Source organism: Acanthochromis polyacanthus, chromosome 6 (genome assembly GCF_021347895.1).
Source record: "Acanthochromis polyacanthus isolate Apoly-LR-REF ecotype Palm Island chromosome 6, KAUST_Apoly_ChrSc, whole genome shotgun sequence".
NCBI lineage: Eukaryota > Metazoa > Chordata > Actinopteri > Pomacentridae > Acanthochromis > Acanthochromis polyacanthus.
The window spans coordinates 39,772,873-39,794,645 of NC_067118.1; the positions used below are offsets into that span (position 1 = coordinate 39,772,873).

At 41.5% G+C, this 21,773-nt stretch overlaps 2 protein-coding genes across 4 annotated transcripts; one reads left to right on the forward strand and one right to left on the reverse strand.

Moving 5' to 3' along the window:
- Positions 1–3: 3 nt before the first annotated feature.
- Positions 4–10,259, forward strand: pgd (phosphogluconate dehydrogenase). The gene is made up of 13 exons (XM_022206726.2): positions 4–155; positions 538–613; positions 702–881; positions 962–1,027; positions 1,116–1,234; positions 1,314–1,383; positions 1,473–1,607; positions 1,690–1,879; positions 3,721–3,851; positions 7,083–7,216; positions 7,633–7,732; positions 8,759–8,881; positions 9,766–10,259. Exons 1-13 carry the CDS (start codon positions 148–150, stop codon positions 9,883–9,885), a joined length of 1,452 nt encoding a protein of 483 aa, XP_022062418.1. The 5' UTR covers positions 4–147; the 3' UTR covers positions 9,886–10,259.
- Positions 10,260–17,013: 6,754 nt separating this feature from the next.
- On the reverse strand, positions 17,014–21,663 carry tardbpa (TAR DNA binding protein a). 3 transcript variants are annotated; one of them, XR_002596251.2, is made up of 7 exons: positions 20,900–21,663; positions 20,298–20,461; positions 20,071–20,211; positions 19,605–19,775; positions 19,304–19,388; positions 18,330–18,479; positions 17,014–17,566 (listed from the first exon to the last, which is right to left on the reverse strand). XR_002596251.2 is itself a non-coding variant. In XM_022206713.2 (6 exons), the coding sequence occupies exons 1-6, from the start codon at positions 21,138–21,140 to the stop codon at positions 18,385–18,387; spliced, it is 897 nt and encodes a 298-aa protein (XP_022062405.1). In that variant the 5' UTR covers positions 21,141–21,663; the 3' UTR covers positions 17,014–18,384. The 3 variants fall into 3 exon arrangements, 2 of the variants coding, with proteins under 2 accessions (XP_022062405.1, XP_022062399.1); XM_022206713.2 differs by having other exon boundaries at positions 17,014–18,479; XM_022206707.2 differs by having other exon boundaries at positions 17,014–19,388.
- Positions 21,664–21,773: the final 110 nt, after the last annotated feature.

The following is a 21,773-nucleotide window of genomic DNA, read 5'->3' on the forward strand; positions in this document are numbered from 1 at the left end:
CGTACGTAAGCCTCCCCGTCAAGTTGAGATGAGAACGAGGAAGTGAAAAGCGAGTGAGGTGGAAATCTGAACGAGAAGGACTGGCGTGTGAGCTCCACTGTCATTTAGACCCTGTTACTTTCACAGTTACTGTACCCGCAGAGCACAATGGCTGAGTAAGTTCTCTAACTTCTTTTTGCTTACTTTGAAACCCGGAAAAGTGAGAATTTAGCAGCTGATAGTTGGGGTTAAACCGTCGCAGAGTTTGTCTGTTTTACTGACAGTAATCTGCTTTAACGGGGAGAGTAAACTGAGCTGTGGTCTTGTTGTTCAACTGAGCAGCTTTACTGTTTAGTAGAAATTTTTTAGGTTAAAAATTGGACAGAATGACCAACGGAGCGGTCGCTATGGATTCTGGGAAACGACAGGGATTTCTAAAGTGAATTTTGATTCGTTATTCATAAACATATGGGTTCAAAATTGCAGGATGTTGCAGTATTTCTTCTTCTTCTTCATCCAGGATGCTCATCCCAGTAAATGTGATTATTGTTTCCACAGAGCAGACATCGCACTCATCGGTCTGGCTGTCATGGGCCAGAACCTCATCATGAACATGAATGACCACGGCTTTGTGGTAAGATGACAACCTCTGTGTTTACTTCCTCCTACTCCTGCTAAAACCTGTTTTATTGCACCCGCTCATCACAGCATCGCCCCCACAGGTCTGCGCCTACAACCGGACCGTGTCCAAGGTGCACGACTTCCTGAAGAACGAGGCCAAAGGCTCCAAGGTGATCGGAGCCGAGTCCCTGGAGGACATGGTGTCCAAGCTGAAGAAGCCCAGGAGGATCATTCTGCTGGTCAAGGCCGGACAGGCCGTCGATGACTTTATCGACAATCTGGTGGGTAGTTTACGCTGATCCGTGTTCGCATCAGCTGTAGAAAACTGTGTACTTACTAGCTGGATTTATTGGGCTTGCAGGTTCCTCTCCTGGACGCCGGAGACATCATCATCGACGGTGGCAACTCTGAGTACAGAGACACCACAGTAAGTGAACGAGAAGAGCTGTTCAGGAGACGCTTTTCATTCCTAACTGAGCAACTCTTCATAGCGTTTGTGTGTTTCTATCGTCTAGCGGCGGTGTAAGAGCCTGAAGGAGAAGGGCTTGCTGTTTGTTGGCAGTGGAGTCAGCGGTGGAGAGGAAGGTGCACGTTACGGACCTTCACTCATGCCAGGAGGACATAAAGAGGCCTGGTGAGTTCTAGGACATAAGTGAGATTTAAGACCTGAAAACTGCAACAGTAAGTTAATGAATGTGATGTTTGTTTTAAAGGCCGCACATTAAAGACATCTTCCAGAGCATCGCTGCCAAGGTGGGAACAGGAGAACCCTGCTGTGACTGGGTGAGTGGATCCTTTCTACAAATTATTCAGCATGTAGTGGCTGATGTCCTGTAATGTCGCCTGATGAACGCTGTGCGCTCTCTGGGCAGGTTGGAGACGAGGGTGCCGGCCATTTTGTGAAAATGGTCCACAATGGCATCGAGTACGGAGACATGCAGCTGATCTGTGAGGCCTACCACCTGATGAAGGACGTTCTGGGTATGGACCACGATGAGATGGCAAAGGTGAGCTTCTGTTTGATCAAATCAGAGTGAAAATAAAACAAAAATGCGTCTGTCTTCATCACCTTGTCATTTGAACACTCAGGCTTTCGACAACTGGAACAAAACAGAGCTGGACTCCTTTCTGATTGAGATCACGGCCAACATCCTCAAATACAGGGACTCCGATGGAACACATCTGCTGCCCAAGATCCGAGACAGCGCCGGACAGAAGGGAACGGGGAAATGGACTGCCATTTCAGCCCTGGAGTACGGGACACCCGTCACCCTGATCGGTAAGAGGAAGAAAAGACCTCTGTCGCACACAAGGAAGTATCTTTGTTTCCTTCTCTCTTCCTCCAGTGCCGGCTGCTTTCAGTAAATGTCACGGTAACTTGGCAAAAAGCCGTTACATCACACCTGTTGGGATTACAACATCGTGTCAACACATTAAAGGGCGGCCGGGTCAGATTTGTTGGGCTAATGTTTAGTTTTGTCAGCTGGCTGAGAGGCAGTGTGGCCTCTTCGAGAGTACGTGATCAATATGTGGCCGTCTGTAAGAAGATTTGAAGGCTTTCCTAACAGCCAGCTCGTCTCGAGTGACATAAGGGGGATTTGGCTTTGGCCTTTGCTGTGACCGTTTCATAAACAGCCACGTTAAAAGGCAACGTTCATATCCACACAGATGTCAGAGCAGAGCAGAAGAGTAGTTTCTGGGTGCTTTGTTTAAAATTAAAGACAAGTTTAATGGAAGTATGTTGGTTAATAGATTAAGTGTAAACTAGAGGTGTCAAACTCATTTTAGTTCAGGGGCCACATTTCGCCCAATTTGATCTCAAGTGAACCGGACCTGTAAGATCAAAACATCATAGCCGATAAATACCCACAACTCCAAATGTTTCCTTTGTTTTGTGCTAAAAAAGTACATTCTAAAAATTTTCACATGTAAGGAATTATCTTTTTACAAAACATCACGAACAACCTGAAATTTCTTAAGAAAAGAAAGATCAATTTCAGCAGCATTATGTCTCAGTTTAGCAGAGTGTCTACAAAGGAACAAAACATTTAGTTAGTTATCTGCAACTGAACAACATAGTAATTTACTTTATGATCAAAATGACAAAAATCAGACCAAAAAAAAACAATGAAAATGAGACAAAATATTACAAAAATGAGATGCAAAGCAACAAAAAATGGACACACGGCAAGCAAGACAAATGATGGTACAAAGCGACAAAAAGTAGACAAAAAACAATGAATAAAGCGAAACAAAATGATAAAAATGAGACAAAAAACACAATCGATACAAAAAGGAAACACAAAATGGCAAAAACATGAGACAAACGGCAATAGTCAGACAAAAAAAAAAGACAAAATATTACAAAAACGGGGCACAAAGTGACAAGAGCAATGAGCAGTCTAGTATTTTACTTTATGATCAAAACAACTTGTCCTGGTCTACAAATTATTATAAATTTGTAATTTAACAAATTTGCAGTTGATGTCTTCTCTGTAATTTTTATGTCTCTGGATCGGAGCCTCTGGAGGGCCGGCTTTGGCCCGCGGGCCGCATGTTTGACACCCCTGCTGTAAACAGTCGGTGCTGCAGATCCTCTTGTGACAGAGATGGGTGCAGCACATAAAAGGCTTCATTGTGAGCCAGTCGGCGTGGAAGCAGCACAATGGGTGGATTCCTGATCCAGAAAGGAAAACATGCCTGGCGAGGACAGTTCCTCTCAGGCCGTTGCATCACAGAGCAGCGCAGATTTTAGCAAGTCATGCTGACCCAACAGGTTTTTAACCGTCACATCTTGATACAGTGTGAACCGAATGAGCATTTTTAATCTGCCAAGCGGCAATCCCTCAGTTTATTTGTCCAATGGAGAGCCGACACGCCTGCTGAGTCATGCTGATCCTTGGATGTTGTCTTAATGATAGCATGCTATTGTTGGCATTGTTTTTGCAAATCCTATGGAATAAACTGTTGCGAGAGATTACTGTGAAGCTGAGTCATGTGTGTTTAGATTTCTGTCTGGCGCTGTGTTTCATGTGACGGTCAAATGTAGTGTGTGCAGAGAGCTAACGTTGTCCGTCTCTGCTCTCCTGTTTCCTCTTGCTTTCGCTTTCTGTGTCCCAGGGGAGGCCGTCTTTGCCAGATGTCTGTCCTCTCTGAAGGATGAGCGAGTGGAGGCCAGTCGCAGCCTCTCAGGCCCACAGGGGGTCAAATTCAGCGGCAACAAGGCTGCTTTCCTGGAGGACATCAGAAAGGTACGACACACATGTATACACTGAATATGTAGGGCAGCTGACAGGCACAAGCATCTGGGGAGAGAAACTAAATTATAGTAAATATTTGTTTGGCTGCTGTTGTGGAAAATTGGTGTACACACTGCTGGGTTGGTGTGTAGAATGTGGAGAAGCACAAATGACCAGAAATTCCCTTTTCAATATACACACAGTGTGAGTTTAATCCTGTGATCAGTTTTCTCTACAATAGAAGAGTCCAACCTTTGAAAGACAAAAATCCTTTAGTGGATGTAAACGTCTCTTCTTTTGTGGACTTCAGACATGTGACCTTTTATCTGACCTTCACACAAACATGCAGAGCTAGTTGGAAGTTACTCCAAGCTTTAACCCTCGTGTCATCCCGTTTTAAAGTTTGAAAATGTGGGGAAAAAAAATATATTTTCACAGTGAAACTTCTGATGTCCACATTTTCAACATTTTTGGTGGGAAAAAAAGGAATGTTAAAAAAAAATCTGAAGAACGTTCACATAAAAATCAACCAAAATCCAGCGAAATTCGCTGGATTTTGGTTGATTTTTTTGTGAATGTTCTTAAAGAAAATATTAGAAGCTTTACTGATATATACGTAATCACTTTAGATATTTTTAGGACTTTTTTGGAAGATTTTTACTCATTTTTTTTTTAATTACAGGAATTTTCTTGTGAAATTTGGGAGATTTTTTGAATATATCTTTTAAAGGAAACTGTTTTAAAATGCAAAGCTTTTACTACAATTCTCCATCGTTTTAAGACCTTGAAGACGGAGGCATCTGTACATTCTGCTGACCCTGTTTTAGTTTAAACCCTCCAGGGATTGTGTTGTAGTCTGGCTGGTCAGACGCTGAGATTTTTAAAAATGATGACACGGATATCTCTGTTCGCTCATATTAGCAGCAACGTGTACTCTGCTGATGCATCACCTTCTGTTCCCCAAAGACAACAAACCATTGGTCCAGAACAGAAAGAAATCTTTTACTTGAGGAGGAAGAATCTGGGTTGCCAATGAAGTCACAATGTGAGGGCTAACCTGCTTTAACAGTGTTCATTTTTGACAGTTTGGTCAATATTTCTGCAATACTCTGTCACTGAAATAGGAAATGCTCTTTTAAGATGCATTTTTATATCAATTTTTTTGCACAAAGTTACTTTTGTAATTTTGAATCCAATCTTTTTTGTTAATTATTTGTCTACTGTCTGGTCTTGTTCTCTGTAGAATGTTTTTGTACTTGTGTGCTCTGCGTACATGCGCAGTGATGTGATTTGTATTATCAGGCATAATTTCATTTTAAAATAAGAGTCTATTTGTGTGAACGTCGCCAGAAGTACGAATGCAGCACAACAGTTCATGATGTAAAAAGGAGAAAAACAGAAGACAGAAAACAATGTATCGGCTTAATTTTACTTTAACTTTTCACTTTGCAAAGTATAATTTTATTTTATCTAATAACTAGGGCTGACCCGAATAGTGGTTTCTGGCCTTCGAATATTCGGGCCCTATTAAAGACGAATATCCGTTCCGCCCCGTAACGTCCGACGAGAAGGGGGACGCAGACGGCCCGAAAATTCAGATCCTTTTTCATTTTTAGAAAGTTCTGGCCAACATTTCCTGATGACAGATTGAACCCAGTGTAAACCGACCTTCGTTGCCTTCGTTTTGTCTTCAGCATCTTGTCTTGTGTTTATGCAACGAAGTGAAGCGCAACGTCAGAGTCAGCAGCCACCCGGCCATTCGGGTGGTGTTTATAAACACGAATGGAGGAGCCGAAATGAGCCGAAGAACACGGCGGGATGAACCGAAGTGGGCCGAAGGCGCAGGGAAGAGACGAGCTCCGAATGTTTTCGTCTGGGGGGAGGAGGGAGTGATCACATCGACATATGTGTATATTTTTATGTGATCACATGATGAGATGAGCCGATAAGTGCCGATGTGGGCCGAAGGCGGAGGGACGACAGTAACGCCGCATATTCTTTCCGCCCAGTAACGTCTGACGGGGGGTGGGGGTGGGGCGAATATTCGGATACCAAATTAATATCCGGATAGTGCCGTAGCAAACGAATATCTGGATATTCGGGTCCAGCCCTACTAATAACTATGTTGCACTTTGGGTTCAATGGAGGATTTTTCTTTGATGGCTTGTTACATTCGATTGCATCACAGGTTTTAATAATACCTTAATTTATATATTTCATAGGTAAAAAATTCATGATTTCTGTTTTGACAACTAGTCAGTTTAGTTTGCAAATGAAGCAGTATTTTACATTTTCAGTTTTTTTACTTTGGTCAGTATGTATGCAAACTCTAAAGGTGAGACTGAAACTACATTTCATCTAAACTCATATTTGTGAATCACCCTCTCACATCTGTGTTCGCACGGAATAAGTGAAGTCTGTAATTAACTGTAATTTACTGACATTACAGCCGAGGTATGATGTCAAGTCTGTGCACTCTGCAACAACCGCTGGTGACATGAAATGTAGTTGGCAACAGTAAATATCTCAAAGCAGCAATGTGACTTGAGAGCAGGGCAGCGTTGTCGGGATAACGGGTCGTATCAAGCCTGTTGAAAGACAGGCCTAGAAAAGTGTTTCTTAACATATGCTGCTACGCATGTCATCCATCTCTATATCCTCCTAAATTTCCCTCTTCTTGTTGATCTGATTTTGCCGTTCCTGTGAATGCTCCATGGGCCTGTTGGGTATCTGACTACTCCTGCATTTGCACCTAAAATGCTGTCAGTAATTTCCACTGCAGCCTCCATAATTCAACCGGAAAGAGGTAGAAAAAGGCGCGGGAAAAAAAACTCCAACAAAAACTAAAATACCGCCCAATCACTGAGATGGGACTAGTGTTACCACAGGACATCAGTGTTTTGTGAAAGATGGTAGGTAATTTGCAATTAGGACCACAGACATCCTCTGCAATTATTACAAATGACCATTGGTCCCAAGGTCATACTAATCCTGTGTGAATAGGGCTTTAAACACATTTAATAAAAGGCTACATGAACTTCTTTGAAATTTGAGTTATCCCAAAGTGTTGCAGAGGTGATTAAAATAATTAAAACCAGCATTTTCAAATATTCTCAAGACCAACTTTTAGCAGCTTCTGATCATTTTTGAATATAAAAGACCTTTTCATTGTTCTGTCACCTAAATGTTTGTCAGATTCTACCATTACATTGGTATATAAAGCGATTAATTTCCTTCCTGCAGGCCCTCTATGCCTCCAAGATCATTTCCTACGCTCAGGGCTTCATGCTGCTGCGACAGGCGGCCAAAGAGTTCGGCTGGACGCTCAACTACGGCGCCATCGCCCTGATGTGGAGAGGAGGCTGCATCATCCGCAGGTATGTTTACCCTCATGTGTCCTCATAGTTTGCCTCACCGCGGCCTTGTGCAAAGTTCTTTAACCCCGCTGATGAAAAATGTGGCGAGACGGTGCAACACCTTGAGAAAGCAAGAAGAATAAAAAAGGAGAAGTTTTTGTTACTAAGGATTTTAGTTTCAGGACAACTTTAGGTCAGGAGGGAAGTCTTCTTTAAGCCTAAAGTAATTAAATCTTCTCTATCTGGTGTTGTAATACTGGAGATAAAATCTACATGGGAAAAAAGTTTGACCCTTCGTATGAGATCAGATTGAGAGAAGAATGAGGAAATGATGACTGTGACACTGGTTTGCTTTCTGTAATCTGGCAGAGATGTTGCACAACCTAAATCGAATACCCGGTGTGCTAACGCTGCTCTCTGTCTTCTGCCCTCTCCAGTGTGTTCCTGGGGAAAATCAAAGAGGCTTTTGACCGGGACTCCGAGCTGCAGAACCTGCTGCTGGACAGTTTCTTCAGTGATGCTGTGCAAGACTGTCAGGTATGAGGAAGGAGGAAGTGGACCAACGAGAACCTGCAAGAGACGCGTTGGCAAAGACGCAGAACGAGTTATTTCCCCTTTGTGGAAAACAAAAGGAGTGAGGCAACAGCTGCTGGCCTAATCTTGGGCGGTCTGATGCTATTTCAGGCAGATGGTCTTCAGATGAAAATCATAGGAGTTCCCTTTATATCGTATTGTTGAGGATTTATTTCAGACTTGAGTAGAGAGAAAACAGCACCAGGTTGAAAAGCAGAAATACGAGTCCTTTTTCTCTTCATAGTTCCCACTTTTCAATTCTCTTAGTAAAGAGAACGCAGAAGATTTAGAAGAAGACGAAGTTTTCTTCGTAATGCACTTTTCATTTCTCCAAAATCTCAAAGTGCTACATTCACGATATAAAATGACAAAACAAAGCAAACAGGGTAAAGAGAAATTTCAGGGACATTTTTAATTAAAAGCTTCGTTAAAAAGAAAGGTCTTGAAGCCTTTTTTGTCTGTGGAGCTCTCAGGTGGTCATGGAGGGAGTTCCAGATGTGAGGTGAAGGTTCTGTCTCCCGTGGTGACTGAGGAGTTTGGTTCTGGGCAGGCGGAGGAGGTGATAATTATTAGTGCGGAGGTTTCTGTTGGATGATTGGTAACTGAAGAGTTGTTTGAGATATTCCGGGGCATTGCCATGAATGCACTGATGGGTGAGCAGAATGATTTTGTTCTGGATTCTGAAGGATATGGGAGCCAGTGGAGTGAACAGAGGATGGGTGTGATGGGGTTTGCTTCTCATCAGGATCCTAGCAGCTGTTTTGAATGTATTTGAGCTTTTTTTAAGTTCTTCCAAGGGATCCCGATGACAAGTTAAATACAGCATATATCTTGGACTGAGCAGCTGTTAGACGTATTGTCCCACAGAATAAAACTCTGAATCGACTCAGGTTGAGTCTTGGTTACTAGAAACTGTGCAGCCTTCTGGAGACGTCCACATTTACACCACATTAAATCGATCCTTATGAAGCTGTCACTCTCTTGCTTCAGGCGTCGTGGCGCAGAGCAGTGAGCACTGGAGTCCAGCACGGCATTCCCATGCCCTGCTTCACCACCGCTCTGTCCTTCTATGATGGCTACAGACACGAGAAGCTGCCTGCCAACCTCCTCCAGGTAAGACAACGGTGACCACTGAGCACATGGCCGAGCGTTTGAAAGGTATCGGATTAAAAAGATCACATGTAGCTGTGGGCGTTGTGTTGGGATCAAGCATCTTTAAGATCCTGTCGGTGTCAAGTGAGTGGCTGTAACTACTCCACTCTCCTGCCCTTTTACTCTGGTTAGGGGTCTTTAAAAACGGATGAACATGAAGCAGAAATAAGTTGATGATTTTGATGATAAATCAGGCAAAATTACAAATATTACTGCCTTTAAAAGTATACTTTGAGGTGGTGTTGTATGGGGTATTTATGCATAATGTGTGCGTTACTAGATGCAGACATGAGGACCAGCTAAGAAGCTAAACAGTAAATTTCTATGGATAAGGTCAACAACAAAATGTATTTTAATCGGTAAAATAACAATTAAGGTTGGATCCAGCTAAAAAAAAAATTACAAATCAATCTGAGTTTCACTTTACCCTGTATTTCAAATATTTACCACTTAACCTTGGTGAACAGAGGCAGCTTTATTGCTGACTTACCAGACTCCATGGACAATAATAGTTGGGTCTTTCCACCTCAATTCACCAAATTCAAAAAAAAGTTTTTTAGTTTGACCTTTTTTTTTTTGGTGGTTAGAATACATTTTGCTGCTGACCTCGTCCACAGAAGTTCACTTCTTAGCTTCTGAATGTGTCTCCAAACTGGTGGCATAAAGACTGTAATGCACGATCTATGGATATGTACCTCCTCAACTATAGGTGTGAGCATTTTCTGCTTTTTCTGTCAATGTTGTAGCTCAAATATCTGTTATTCAATCAAAGCAGCTGTCTTAAAGTTTGTTCGGTTTACTGAAATAAGCGACTCTTGCCTCATCTCGTCTGCGTTGCTTTTCAGGCTCAGAGAGATTACTTTGGAGCTCACACATACGAGCTGCTGTCCAACCCCGGTCATTTCATCCACACCAACTGGACGGGCCACGGCGGAAACGTCTCCTCCTCATCCTACAACGCGTAAGGACTGGAAAACACGAACGAGACGGGAAGACGAGGGGGAAGCTCACACATTCCACCTCCAAGACCACGATTGAACATTCGCCACCAACCACCACCCTCATCCAACTTTGTACTCCTCTCAGAGACTCGATGCAGTTTTATTTATCTAAAAGTGGAATCCTAGATAACGTGTGTTGTAAACTCTCCCCCCTCAGGCGTGTGTTTTGATGTAGTCACAGGAGGGGGAGCGGCTCAGCGTTGCCTCCATGAATTACACTATCGAGCTAATGTTCACCTGTCACGCTGTGCGACGGGTTCACGGTGTTAACACTGGATTAAGGGGAACTGTTGCACTGTGCTGTATTAGGCTAAATAAAGATTTCAATCCCTTTATAATTAGCTTGAATGGTCGTTACTCTCTGGGCGCTGTGAACAGGATTGAGATGTGTTTGTGTGTGGCGCTAAATTAAGCAACAAGTTACTGGATATAGATAAAAGGATGTACAGCTGAAAAACGGACACTGAACTGATCACTGCAGATCAATACATGTTTCAATAGCAGACACACACATTCACACATTAAAACTTAACATTAATGCGTAACAAAATCCACAATCCTACAACAAGGCTATTCCAGTGGCTGAACATATTTAAAATGTTTTCATTTGTTGCTAAAACACCTCTGTATTAAAATAACGCTGGTGGCAGGATGAAAAGCAGCTGTGTCTGCCTAGGAAGTGATTTTCACCCAAATTAAATCCTGATATCGGTTAATCTATTATTCATATTGCTGCTGATCATTTGTTAAGAAAGTTGCTTAAAATTTGCCACGGTTTACGAAGAGGAGGGAATGTTGAGGAGGAAGATTCTGATCTCACTTTCTGTTCCAATCGGGGAAAAAAATTAAATATGCAAACAAAAAGTTGTTTCTGACTGCAGGAATTTGCAAGTTCAACTTTTATTCATGATCCCACTGCGAGAACCGTCCCAGTAGAAACTTTTGCTGCAAAAAAAAAAAACCATCAACACCAACAACTTAAATCCATCATATGGTCCAACACAACAAAGCTCCACTGTTTTACTGTTGGATCCTGGAAACACAAAGTCCTGAACAAAGAGCCTGCTTAGAAGCATAACTATTCATCATAACCTTAGTGGTAGTAATGATTTCCTATCAGTTTGCCCCCCAATGGAAAGCTCTACTGAACCGTGCCTCGTTGTTCTTTCAGTAGTTGTCCAGCAGGTGGCCCTACAACCTAAAAAAGTGCTTCTGTACACAGTTACAAGTGATTCATTTGAATTAAACAAATTATACTAAGATCTATTTCGTGCAACCTGGGTTTAAATAACACCTCAGCAGATCCACGGGCTGATCGCCTTCATGCACTGATGCAGTAATTCATGGTAACAGAGCCCTAGTTAAGTACTGAGTGTATAAATGAACACAGCAAATGGGCAAATATATTTTTGAATGATAATAGTGAGATGCTGGATTTCAGATTTTAACCCTCCTGCTGTCTTCATTTACGAACATCAAAAAATATTACTTCCTCGTCTGAAAAAAAAATCCAAAAATTCAGCAAAAAAATCCCCAAATTTCTGAAAATTTGCAAAACATTCTAGAAGAAAATTTCAATAATTCCTTAAAAGTTTCCATTAAAAGTTTTATTTAAAAAATCCCCAAAATATGGCAAGAAAATTCTTGTAAATATTTTCAAAAATGAGTAAAAATCTTTCAAAAAAAAAAAATCCTAAAAATATCTAAAACAATTACATCTATGTATATAAGTGAAACTTCTAATATTTTCTTTAAGTACATTCACATAAAAATCAACCAAAATCCAGCGAAATTTGCTGGATTTTGGTAGATTTTTTTGTGAATGTTCTTAAGAAACATTTTTAACATTTTTTTCCACCAAAAAATGTTCAAAGATTTCCCAAAAATGTTGAAAATGTGGACATCAGAAGTTTGACTGTGAAAATACATACAAGGCCATAATCATCACAATTAAAACAAATGAATCTAGAATACATTTAAATTTTCAGTTTTAAATAACTGATGGAAAATATTTAAAAAAGGTAGATTAAATATCTAAGAATGGATCAGTAAACTCTGGCTGATGTCAGAAAACCTCCTTTCACTGATGAAGTGAAATTAAACGTTAAAAACAGCCTTGTATATTTTGGAGTATTTCCTAAAAACAAAGTCTTTTTATCACCAAACTCCCAGCTAAAGTCTGATCAGGGCTTTAAAATCAGCTGCTGTAGTAAATCTGTTAACAGGGCTGCTTTCACCCTACCAGCAGTGAGGGATGTTGTACCTGACAGCGGCGTGTTGCAGCTCTTATTACACCTGCTGTTAAACGGTGAACAAAGCCTCACCTCGGTGCACCTGTGCTGCCACCGCTCTGCCGTGCTGCCTCCTATTCGGCCATCTTGGGACACTTCAAAGGCCTCCTTGTTTGACTGCATGTTGGAGCTTTGATCCTGAAGGGGAACACGGCAGAACAAAAGCAACACAAACACCATCTTTCACACGGTTAACTGCATACGTACACTTCAAATACCATAAACAGGCCGCTCCATTAGCAGAGCGAGCTTCACCCACTGAACAATCTCCACAATTAGGGCCTTGTATTCATAATGATGCCACGCTCGCATTAGAGCACAAGAGGCTATTAGAGCTCAGCGCAGGTGGAAGATGAGACCACCGAGTCATTTGCAGGCAGAGCAGGAAGCAAGGAGACGCCAGACAGACAGTATGATGACGCATAATGAAGCAGGAGGAGGAAGACTGGACGCAAATGGTTTTCATTAGGATCAAACAGTCTCTGCTTCCTGCATTTCCCACAGCATCAGTGAAACAAATGACCGTACAGTGGATACTAACGAATGCAGCGGCTGAAAAGGGTCATTAATGCCTCTGGACGTTTGGTTTCATAGCTTAAATATTTCTTTAAAGCATTGAATATTCATGACTAAACATGGAAAATGACTTATTTACATGCAATGTAGCAGTGAAAAAGACTAGTTTAATGTGTTTTGATTTAAATGACCTGCTAACTGTCAGATTGTGATCAAATCCTGACAGAATAAAATACTGACCAGTAGATGGTTTTTAACTAAGGGTTGCAAGTATTATCAGGTCCAATATTCGGCATTTTTACAATTACCCGGGTGTTTTTTGCTCTTGTGGGCTCAGTTTTCGCTGCAATATAAAGTCCTGCACCTCTGTGGAAACAGAACGACCATGACTAGAAGTAGAAGGAACTTAAAAATGTCTCTGGTGCTGTATGACACAGTTATAAGGCCATAAATCAGAACACAGCTTTGGAAATGTGCTATTTTAATCAAGTTTGATGATGGAGTTGGTCTTCCGAAAAGTTTGATATCAAGATTTCCATTTTTTCTGCAAATTTACATTATATTGAATTCAAATATCATCTATCATTCTCCTTGATTATTAATAATCAGTACTGGCCCTGAAAATAACTTCAATTGACTCCTACTTTTAAAGTTTAAGTCAACTACCTACAGTATTTAAAACGTCTGCGGCACCTTGTATACAAGCCTAGGCTTCACTGATTAAATAATCTAATACCTTGAGTTTCCAGTGACTCCTATAAGAGAATTTTCTATGATTGAATCATTGAAACATGTTTTTGTCACAGAAGAACAATCACGTATTTTGGTTACTTTAATAGATTTTGCATAGGACTTCTGGAAATATAACCAAATCTGCTGGGTCCAAAATATCTGTTCAGCAACTTGAATGATCAAGTTTGGGGATATAGAAAGCTGTGTTAGTCAAATTTTCTTAGTGGCAAGGCCTGTTACCTTCTGGCGAGTGTTTAGAATTGACTACAGGTGCTGACTCCACTGAGTCAATTTAATAGGGCTTATTGAAACACTCATTAGATTCAGTCATGAACACTACAGTGGGAAAGTCTGAATAGTTGACATGAACAAGTCAGGAAAAAAACGTGTTCTGGAGGAAGATTCTGTGGCCAGATGAAACAAAATGAAGCTATTTGGCCACAATGATCAGAAATATGTTTGAAGGAGAGATGGTGAGGCCTTTAGCCCCAAAACACCAAACCTACCATCAAGCATGGTGGTGGTAGTATTATGCTCTGGGGCTGTTTTGATGCCATTGGAACTGGTGCTTTACACAAAATAAAGGGAATAAAGGAGGAGTATTACCTCCACGTTTTTCAAGAAAATCTAAAATCATCAGCAAGAAGATTGGATCTTTAAAGCAGTTGGATTTTCCAACAAGACAATGAGCCAAAACACATACCAAAAGTGGTAAAGAAATAGCTAAATCAGGCTAGAATTAAGGATATTGGTCTTCCCAAAGTCCTGACTTAAACCCATCACGAATCTGACTGTGATGAAGAAACAAGTCTGTACCAGAAAGCCAACAAATTTAGCTAAACTGCACCATTTCTGTCAAGAGTAGTGGTCAAAGATACAACCAGTAGCTTGTGGACGGCTAACAAATTGTGAAGAGTTGTTTACTAAATATATTAACATGGTTCTATGTACATTTTTGACACAGATTTTTAAAAAAATATATAAATCTATGATCGAACTAAAATGCATGATTGTTTTTTCGTGACGAAGACAAATGTGTTTCAATGGTTCCATCATAGAAAATTTAGAGTTTTTACAAGTTGATGGAAGCTCTGACCAAAAACCTCTAAAGACTCACTACAGCCACGATAAAGACACAACTCAGCTGCACCAAATCCACTAATCACTGCACACATTAGCACCATGTGCTAACTGTGGCTAAAGAACCACGTTTACCAAGACAACTATCCAGTACAAAGCCCTAAAACACACCCAGAAACATATTAAAGAGGATTTTACTGCTGGAAGCTGCAAGCCAACGCCTAAAGAACAAACTAAAGCAATGGAACCAAACCCGGTTCAGTGAAGCAGAGGAAATGTTTGACTGCAGACATAAAGCAGGAAGACACTGAGCTGCTCAGGTGTTCCTGATAACACCAAGTAGCCACCTGGACAGCCAATAGGAACACAGCTTACTGGAAGTCCAGAGGGCTGGCTTAGTGAAGGAAATTTAGTTTAAAGTTGAAGCAGAAAGTTCACGAAGAAAGTTGAAACCTACCTTCTGATCCCTGAAATCTCAAGAGTTTTCACACAAAGAATGCCTTAACATGTCAAACTGGTTCCACAGTAGAACCTTCACTGTAAAAGCATCACAGTATGGTGTGGTGCTCAAAAAACATTACAACCGGCTTTTTAGGGTCACTGAGGAGCAACACAAAAACAGGACAAACGCTGGTTTCCAGGGGGTTAGGAGGCTATTGAAAGAGTAAGTTTACTATAAGACATGTGAGCAGAAAAATCCCAAAGTCTGTCTTTAGTTCAGCTGAAAATATTAGTTTTTGTCTTTTTTATTGACCAAACTTTTCAGGAAGTAGATGAAGAATAATTAAAGCTCTCATGTAGAAGTCCAACTTCTTTTGGATCCTTGTGGGGAGTTTAATCTTAGAGCTTATAAAGCTGTTGAGTTTTTAGAGTGACATGGATTGTTTTGACATTTAATAGAGAATTTAGTGTCTGATTGCAATTCTGTTCAGTGAATGGATAATTTAAGAAGACATGTTTTGTTTTTGCTTCAGCTCTTTTTATTGTTTAGTTGGCTGATGTGGTCTGCTTGAAGCTGTTGTGAGTGCATTAGAATCCTCCAAGACAAATGTTACAAAGTGGTCGCTGGAGTTATTTCAGTTCTGCAGATATCTATGGAAAATACTGAAATGTGTTGTGCTCATCCAGCCACAGAACTTTCATCCATATTTTACAAGAAGAACCATTTTCAATACTGCCTGCCCTTGCTCTGTTTTTTTCTGCTTTTTTTTAAGCTCAATGTTTTTTTTTTATTATCCCTTAATGTTATCTCTATAATAACATTTTAAAAGGGCAAAATGCTCTTAAATTACACCAGAATGCAAGTAATAGGATCAGTAATTTTCAAAATTTTCTGGGGTAGGACTCCAAACCCCCTGCCAGCATCACGCACAGAACAAATGTCACTCTAAGGTCCGGTCACAAGTCGCCAGCCCTGAATTATTGTTTTGTGAGCAAAAGTCATGGCCACTGTGGCCTAAAACATTTACACAGTAAAGTATCTCTGAATAAATCTAAATCTGTCCAGAAAGTGGAAAAGCAATTTCTGTTTTTGTTTTTGAAATTAAACATTCACTCACATCCTGTGCACAACCCCCCCCCCCCCAAAAAAAAAAACAAACAAACCTAGTGACGCCCCTGACAAGTTATCCATCTTCGATTCAACAGCTCATATTACTGCATTTTTGTGTAGTAATATGGTTTTTATAGCCATAGCATAGTTGTTGTGGGGTGGATTGATTCAGACGGAGCACTATTGAAGGCCGAAGTGTGAAAAGCACGGCCTGCCACTGCCTGATGGGGACGGTTACTTTTAACCATGCAGGAAATGAACGGCCCTCACCGCCTGCACCATCACTACAGATTTTGATCGATATGTCCCACACAGGTTTTAACTATTTTTTGTTTCAGGTTTTCAAATCTTGCCCTCTTTAAAATAACCTACAGGTGTTGTGAACTGACTTTGTAAAAATTAATTTCTTCTCTAATATAAGCTTTCAGAAACCTTGCAAGCAAGCAGACATAGACACATTCTCTAAATTACGTCAAAGTATTTTCAAAATATCTGCAGCAAATGACACAGGTCAGGGACAATTTAAGATGTGGGCTGCATATATTTTACTTTAAATTGATTTAGGAACTAAATAATAATCCAGTTAGATTCCAAGTTGTTCTCACTGTGCAGACAAATTGCACAAGAACAAGCACAAAAAAATCCGCAACCCTTTACAAACAAGTTACTAAAGTTAAAGAAAGAAAACGTGATTACAAAATTGGCACAGCAGTGCCATCAACGGGCACAAATTTGAAACTACACCCAGTAACCAGCCAGCATAAAATACGACAAAGTACAAGACTCTACAGTAGTTTCACAATTCACTAAATCTGAGCTTCTTTTTTTTTTTTTAACTGAACTAAAAGTAAGGAAACTACAGCCACAGGTGGAGCCCAGTTAAAATACAACACTTAATCTACATTAAGAGACCACAGATGATTAAACACTCCAAACTTTTATTTTACAACGCAACACTAAAACTTTAATACACAAAGTGTGAATTCCTGCTGGTACGTTCAATCAATTAAGTTAAAGTCCCTTTAAAAAAATCAATCAGTCTGAACATTTCAACCGCTGTACAGTGAAAATAAACAGAACAACAAGCCAACATCCTACTGCACCACATTGAAAATTGGCATGAGTTATTACTTAAGAGTGTTTGGAGGTAGAAGAATAAAGCATTTACTGACAAAAATGCAGGAACTGAGTGATACATTTCACTGCCTGAACTGCTGGTGTGACACTGGTCCCAGCTGTGACATTTTCAAGTATTAAAAAAAACAACTTTAGATTATAATTAAGTATGGTTTGCTCTAAATTTCAATGGTCCAAGGTGCCTTGCTAGTGGGGTGAAGATCCTTTTCAGGATTAAGGCAGTTGTGCAGCGTTTCCACTGTGGTTTGCACCGGCTCACCCAACAATGTCTTCTTCTTCTTCTTCTGCGTAACTGACCGGATTCAGACGAAACCTGGGCTTTCCGTGTCCGAAGTCCCTATACATGTGAATTAAAGTGTCGGCAGTTTAAATTAATGTAAAGTCAAGAATAAGTCACTGTCAAAGAGGGTATCATACCTAGTCAAATTCAATTTTATTTCAGACTTCCCTTTGATTCACAAAACATAGAAAATGCATTCGTAACCACTTCAAACGCAAACTTTCAAATGGGAGCTTGTCAAACATTCGCCACGTCAACCTCTGAGCTCACTTGCAAACTTCAGCACGCTTTCAGTGTTCTATCCCCCACACAAAGTCACATTTTCACACAGAGAGGGTGGTAACAAGGAGAAAACAAAAGCACGCAACCAGACGCAGCACCCACATCAAATCAGACAGCAAGAGAAAGCTGCAAAAAGAATACAAATACTTAGAGCACTTGACAGTTCACGGTGATCTTAAAAGAATTTAAGGTTGATAGAAAACGATGAGAGAAAGCAGAGACCTTAGGGATCTCGAGACGCCATAAATGTCCTCGTGATGGCCATTGGGAACACACTCGTACTTGCTTCTTCCTCTCACACTCGCACAAAAGCCACAGGTTCTTCTCAACTCTCGCAGGCATTTGTGTCTTTAAAAAAAAAAAAAAAACTTTGCACAAACAGTCCTTCTCACACGTGCTTTCTTTCATTTTGCTCTCCGTTCGCTCATTCTCATTCGGTCCAACATCAATCCCACTCATTGATCTTGAAAAGTGACAAAGAGCAGACAAGATTTCTATAATCCCAAAAAAAAGGGGAGAGGAAAAAGTCAACACCCACCGTCTAACAGAGTACATGACGCAGAGTGAAGCTGTGTTCTTGGATGACAAAGCATTTACACATGGAAGGAGGGGAATTGATACTGAGATCTGTCGAACATTGCAGCCAATGAGGCGCTTCCTCCCGGGAAATTGGGAAAGAGTTGACGAACTGCAGAAGAGATTTTCATGAAGGCTTTTTCCGAAAAAAGTCAAACAAAAACAAACAAAAAGATACAATCAAATGCATACATACATAGAATTATATAAAGCCCACTTTACAAGGGGCTGCGGGGGGCTCTCAAGATACTCGTGCATGTTATAAATAATTTATCTCGCATGCACAGTCATCTTAGTGTAACATATTCTCAAAACGAAACAAGGTAGTGTGGCAGTTCCCACTGACAAACAACTTCTCACCCATTCAATGCATGACTATACAATCAGTCACACACAAGTATAAATTTCTCTTTAACAAAATAAAAGGCAGTGTTTTCTTTTTTTAATAATCAGAAGATATAAGCTGTGCCCCCCCCCCCCCCCCCTTCCTGTAGGTATACTTACCAGATTAGCCTAATAGCAACAGAAAAGGTCAACTCGAAGCTATCTACATCCCCCAACTAGAAGACTTAGATTCCATAGACGCGCCAAAACCAGAGCTGAAGCTGCCGCTGGGGGCAGTGTTAGTGCCTGCAGCCCAGCCGAGGCTAGCTGAGCTGGGGCTGCTGTAACTGGTGCTGGCAGAGCTATAGGTCTGGTCTCGGGTGGTGGTGGCTGTGCCCGCCGTTGTGGTCAAACCCTGCTGGTTAGCCAGCATGCCCATCATCCCCCAACTGCTCTGCAGCGCCGCCTGAGCAGCAGCCACCATCGCCGGGTTAAGGCCGAGAGCCCCAAAGTTAACCCCTCCGCTACCGCTGCCTAGCCCACCGCGATTACTGCCATAGCCCTGACTGAACCCACCAGCCCCAAACCGCCCTCGATCCATCATTTGCCTACTATTATTGTGTTTGGGCTCAGCGTTGGAGATGTGCACGCTGATGCCCTTGATGATCAAGTCCTCTCCACACAGCGCCTGGGCAACCTGGGAAAGAAGTGAGAAGGGAATTACAACCACTGTCTTTTCTGGTAACTTCTTAATATTCATAGATACTGCTATGCGACACTAAATTTCTGTGCTTTTAATTTGTAATATTTGTAGCAGAGGTTTTTCTCTGTTTGCATAGTAACTATCTGTGTGGCTCATTACTATATTGTCTACTAACCTAATATTATACTACATACTCTCATTTTAACTCACCTGGTCATCAGCAAATGTGACGAAGGCAAACGCCCGGAAAGGTTTGGGGATGAAGACATCAGTGACTTCGCCATACTGCATGAAGTACTGCCTCAGATCATCAGTTGTCATGTCCTCTGTACAGCGGCCAACAAAGATTTTACGGCTCCGCATGGGCTCATCAGGACACGCCTGAGAGGACAAAAGGACACGGCCATGATTTAAATCGTCTATATTAATATTCCTATTTTTATTCCAAGTCCTGCCGCTGACAAATTCAGTGACACTTTTCTAAAATCGAATCGTTTGTATCCTACATTAACATTATGAGATAGTAATATGTTCTTACTTTGTGATAATCATAGTTTCACAAGGGTAAGGATTAAAAAAAATGTTATCAATTGCAGGCATGCACCAAAATTCTTATCAACTGATCCTTGACCTACAGGGAATCTGTGTAAAGTTAAGTTTTAAAAGCCCAACATGCCTTTGAGTTGGGAAGTTTGCAGTCACACCATCGTCCATCAATCATGTGTCTCTGAGCGATGACTTTGGTTTGTGTCTCGTAGTCAGTGAACCGGACGAAGCCAAAGCCTTTCGAGTTGCCGGTTTTTACATCTCTCTTAACCTGGAGAAAACACAGGGCAAGTCAACTCAAAGCCTATCAAAATCATGCTGATCAAAATATCTAAAAGGCACAGGAGACATCAATACCTGCACCATGATGACCTCCCCGAAGGTGCTGAAATAATCTTTCAGGTCTTGTTCTGTCGTTTTCCACGGTAACCCGAGGACAATGAGATCTGATGTCTTCTGAAAGCCCCTTTTAATTTTCACAGCTGAGGCAGCGTCTATTTCCTCCATCTTCCTTTTGTTATCTGTGGAGAATAAATAGATAAAGACTGACATCAGTAAAACATCTGATTACATAAAAATAAAAAAAACCTTGAGATGAAGGAAAAGGTCAATTTGGCCCCTGTGGGATGTTAGTGACAGCAGACATTCAATACATAGAAGAGTGAGGATCCTCAGTGCGTATATCATAGTGCAAAAAGTACTGTACATATCCACTGGAATACTGTCTATTGTACATATGTGGAGGATGGCTCAGCTGTGTGTGTGAGCTTTTATATACCTTGAACTTCCCTACAGACATGAATAAAATATCTATCTATCCATCTCCGGCATGTGGGATTTACCGCATGGCTTCTGCGTTGTATCTCATTAGCTGCACGTTAAAATGCTAAAACTGAGGACTGAATGTTTACGGACAGAGTTGCACACCCACAAGTGACTAACACCAACTCGGATCTCACCTTTGGGGTAATTGACGACATAGACCAGGTTCCCCCAGTCGTTCTCGGGTGCATGCAGGACTCCCTCCACCAGCCGGACTCCCCTCATGCACTGGGACTCCGGGTTCCTGTACCGCAGCCCGCAAGCCCCGGGAAACTGGGCTGCCACCGACGACAGCAAAACAGTACCGTCGTCCTCCGAGGGGATCTCCATGGGCTCTTCGTTCTCATCCTCAGCCACCCGAATGTACAGCTCCGACATGGTGTCCAGGATGGCTGAGCGCTGGTCCGAGTGGAATCAGCTGATGGAGCTCAAGTTATTAGTAAGCACCACAATGCAACACGCGAGTTTGCGGTGTCGATCCTGGGCTGAAGTTCTGTATAACCGGGTGAAAAAAAGCAAACGTAACTCTACCGCAGTCGCACGCAGACAAACCGAGCGAAGCAGCCGGTCCACAACTGTCTAACATTTAATAGCTGACGGCCATGAAAGCTGCATGTTTTCTAAAACGGTAAACAAGTTAGCCAGCTAGCTAATGAGCTAGCAAACTCAAGACAAATGAATGGTCATCCAGTTTCGCGCTGTGATTACTGTCAACAAAAACACGAGTCGTCCTCTTGTTTGCGAGCATGTAGCCTGAAAATGTATGAAAACAACAACGCCGGCAATTTGCGTTATTCTGGGAAATTTAAACAATCACACCACGGTGAATATACCTCCAGCGGCACACGGCTAACCTCCGTAACCTCAAGCTAGCTAACAAAATGGCTACTCATGGTGATGATGCTCACCTTGTAGCGATGACATCATCGGTTTGGGAGGGCGCACTGCTATTTTTGTGGGGATGCCAAACATTCTAATAAAAAATGTTCGACTGTAAGTATGACCTTCACA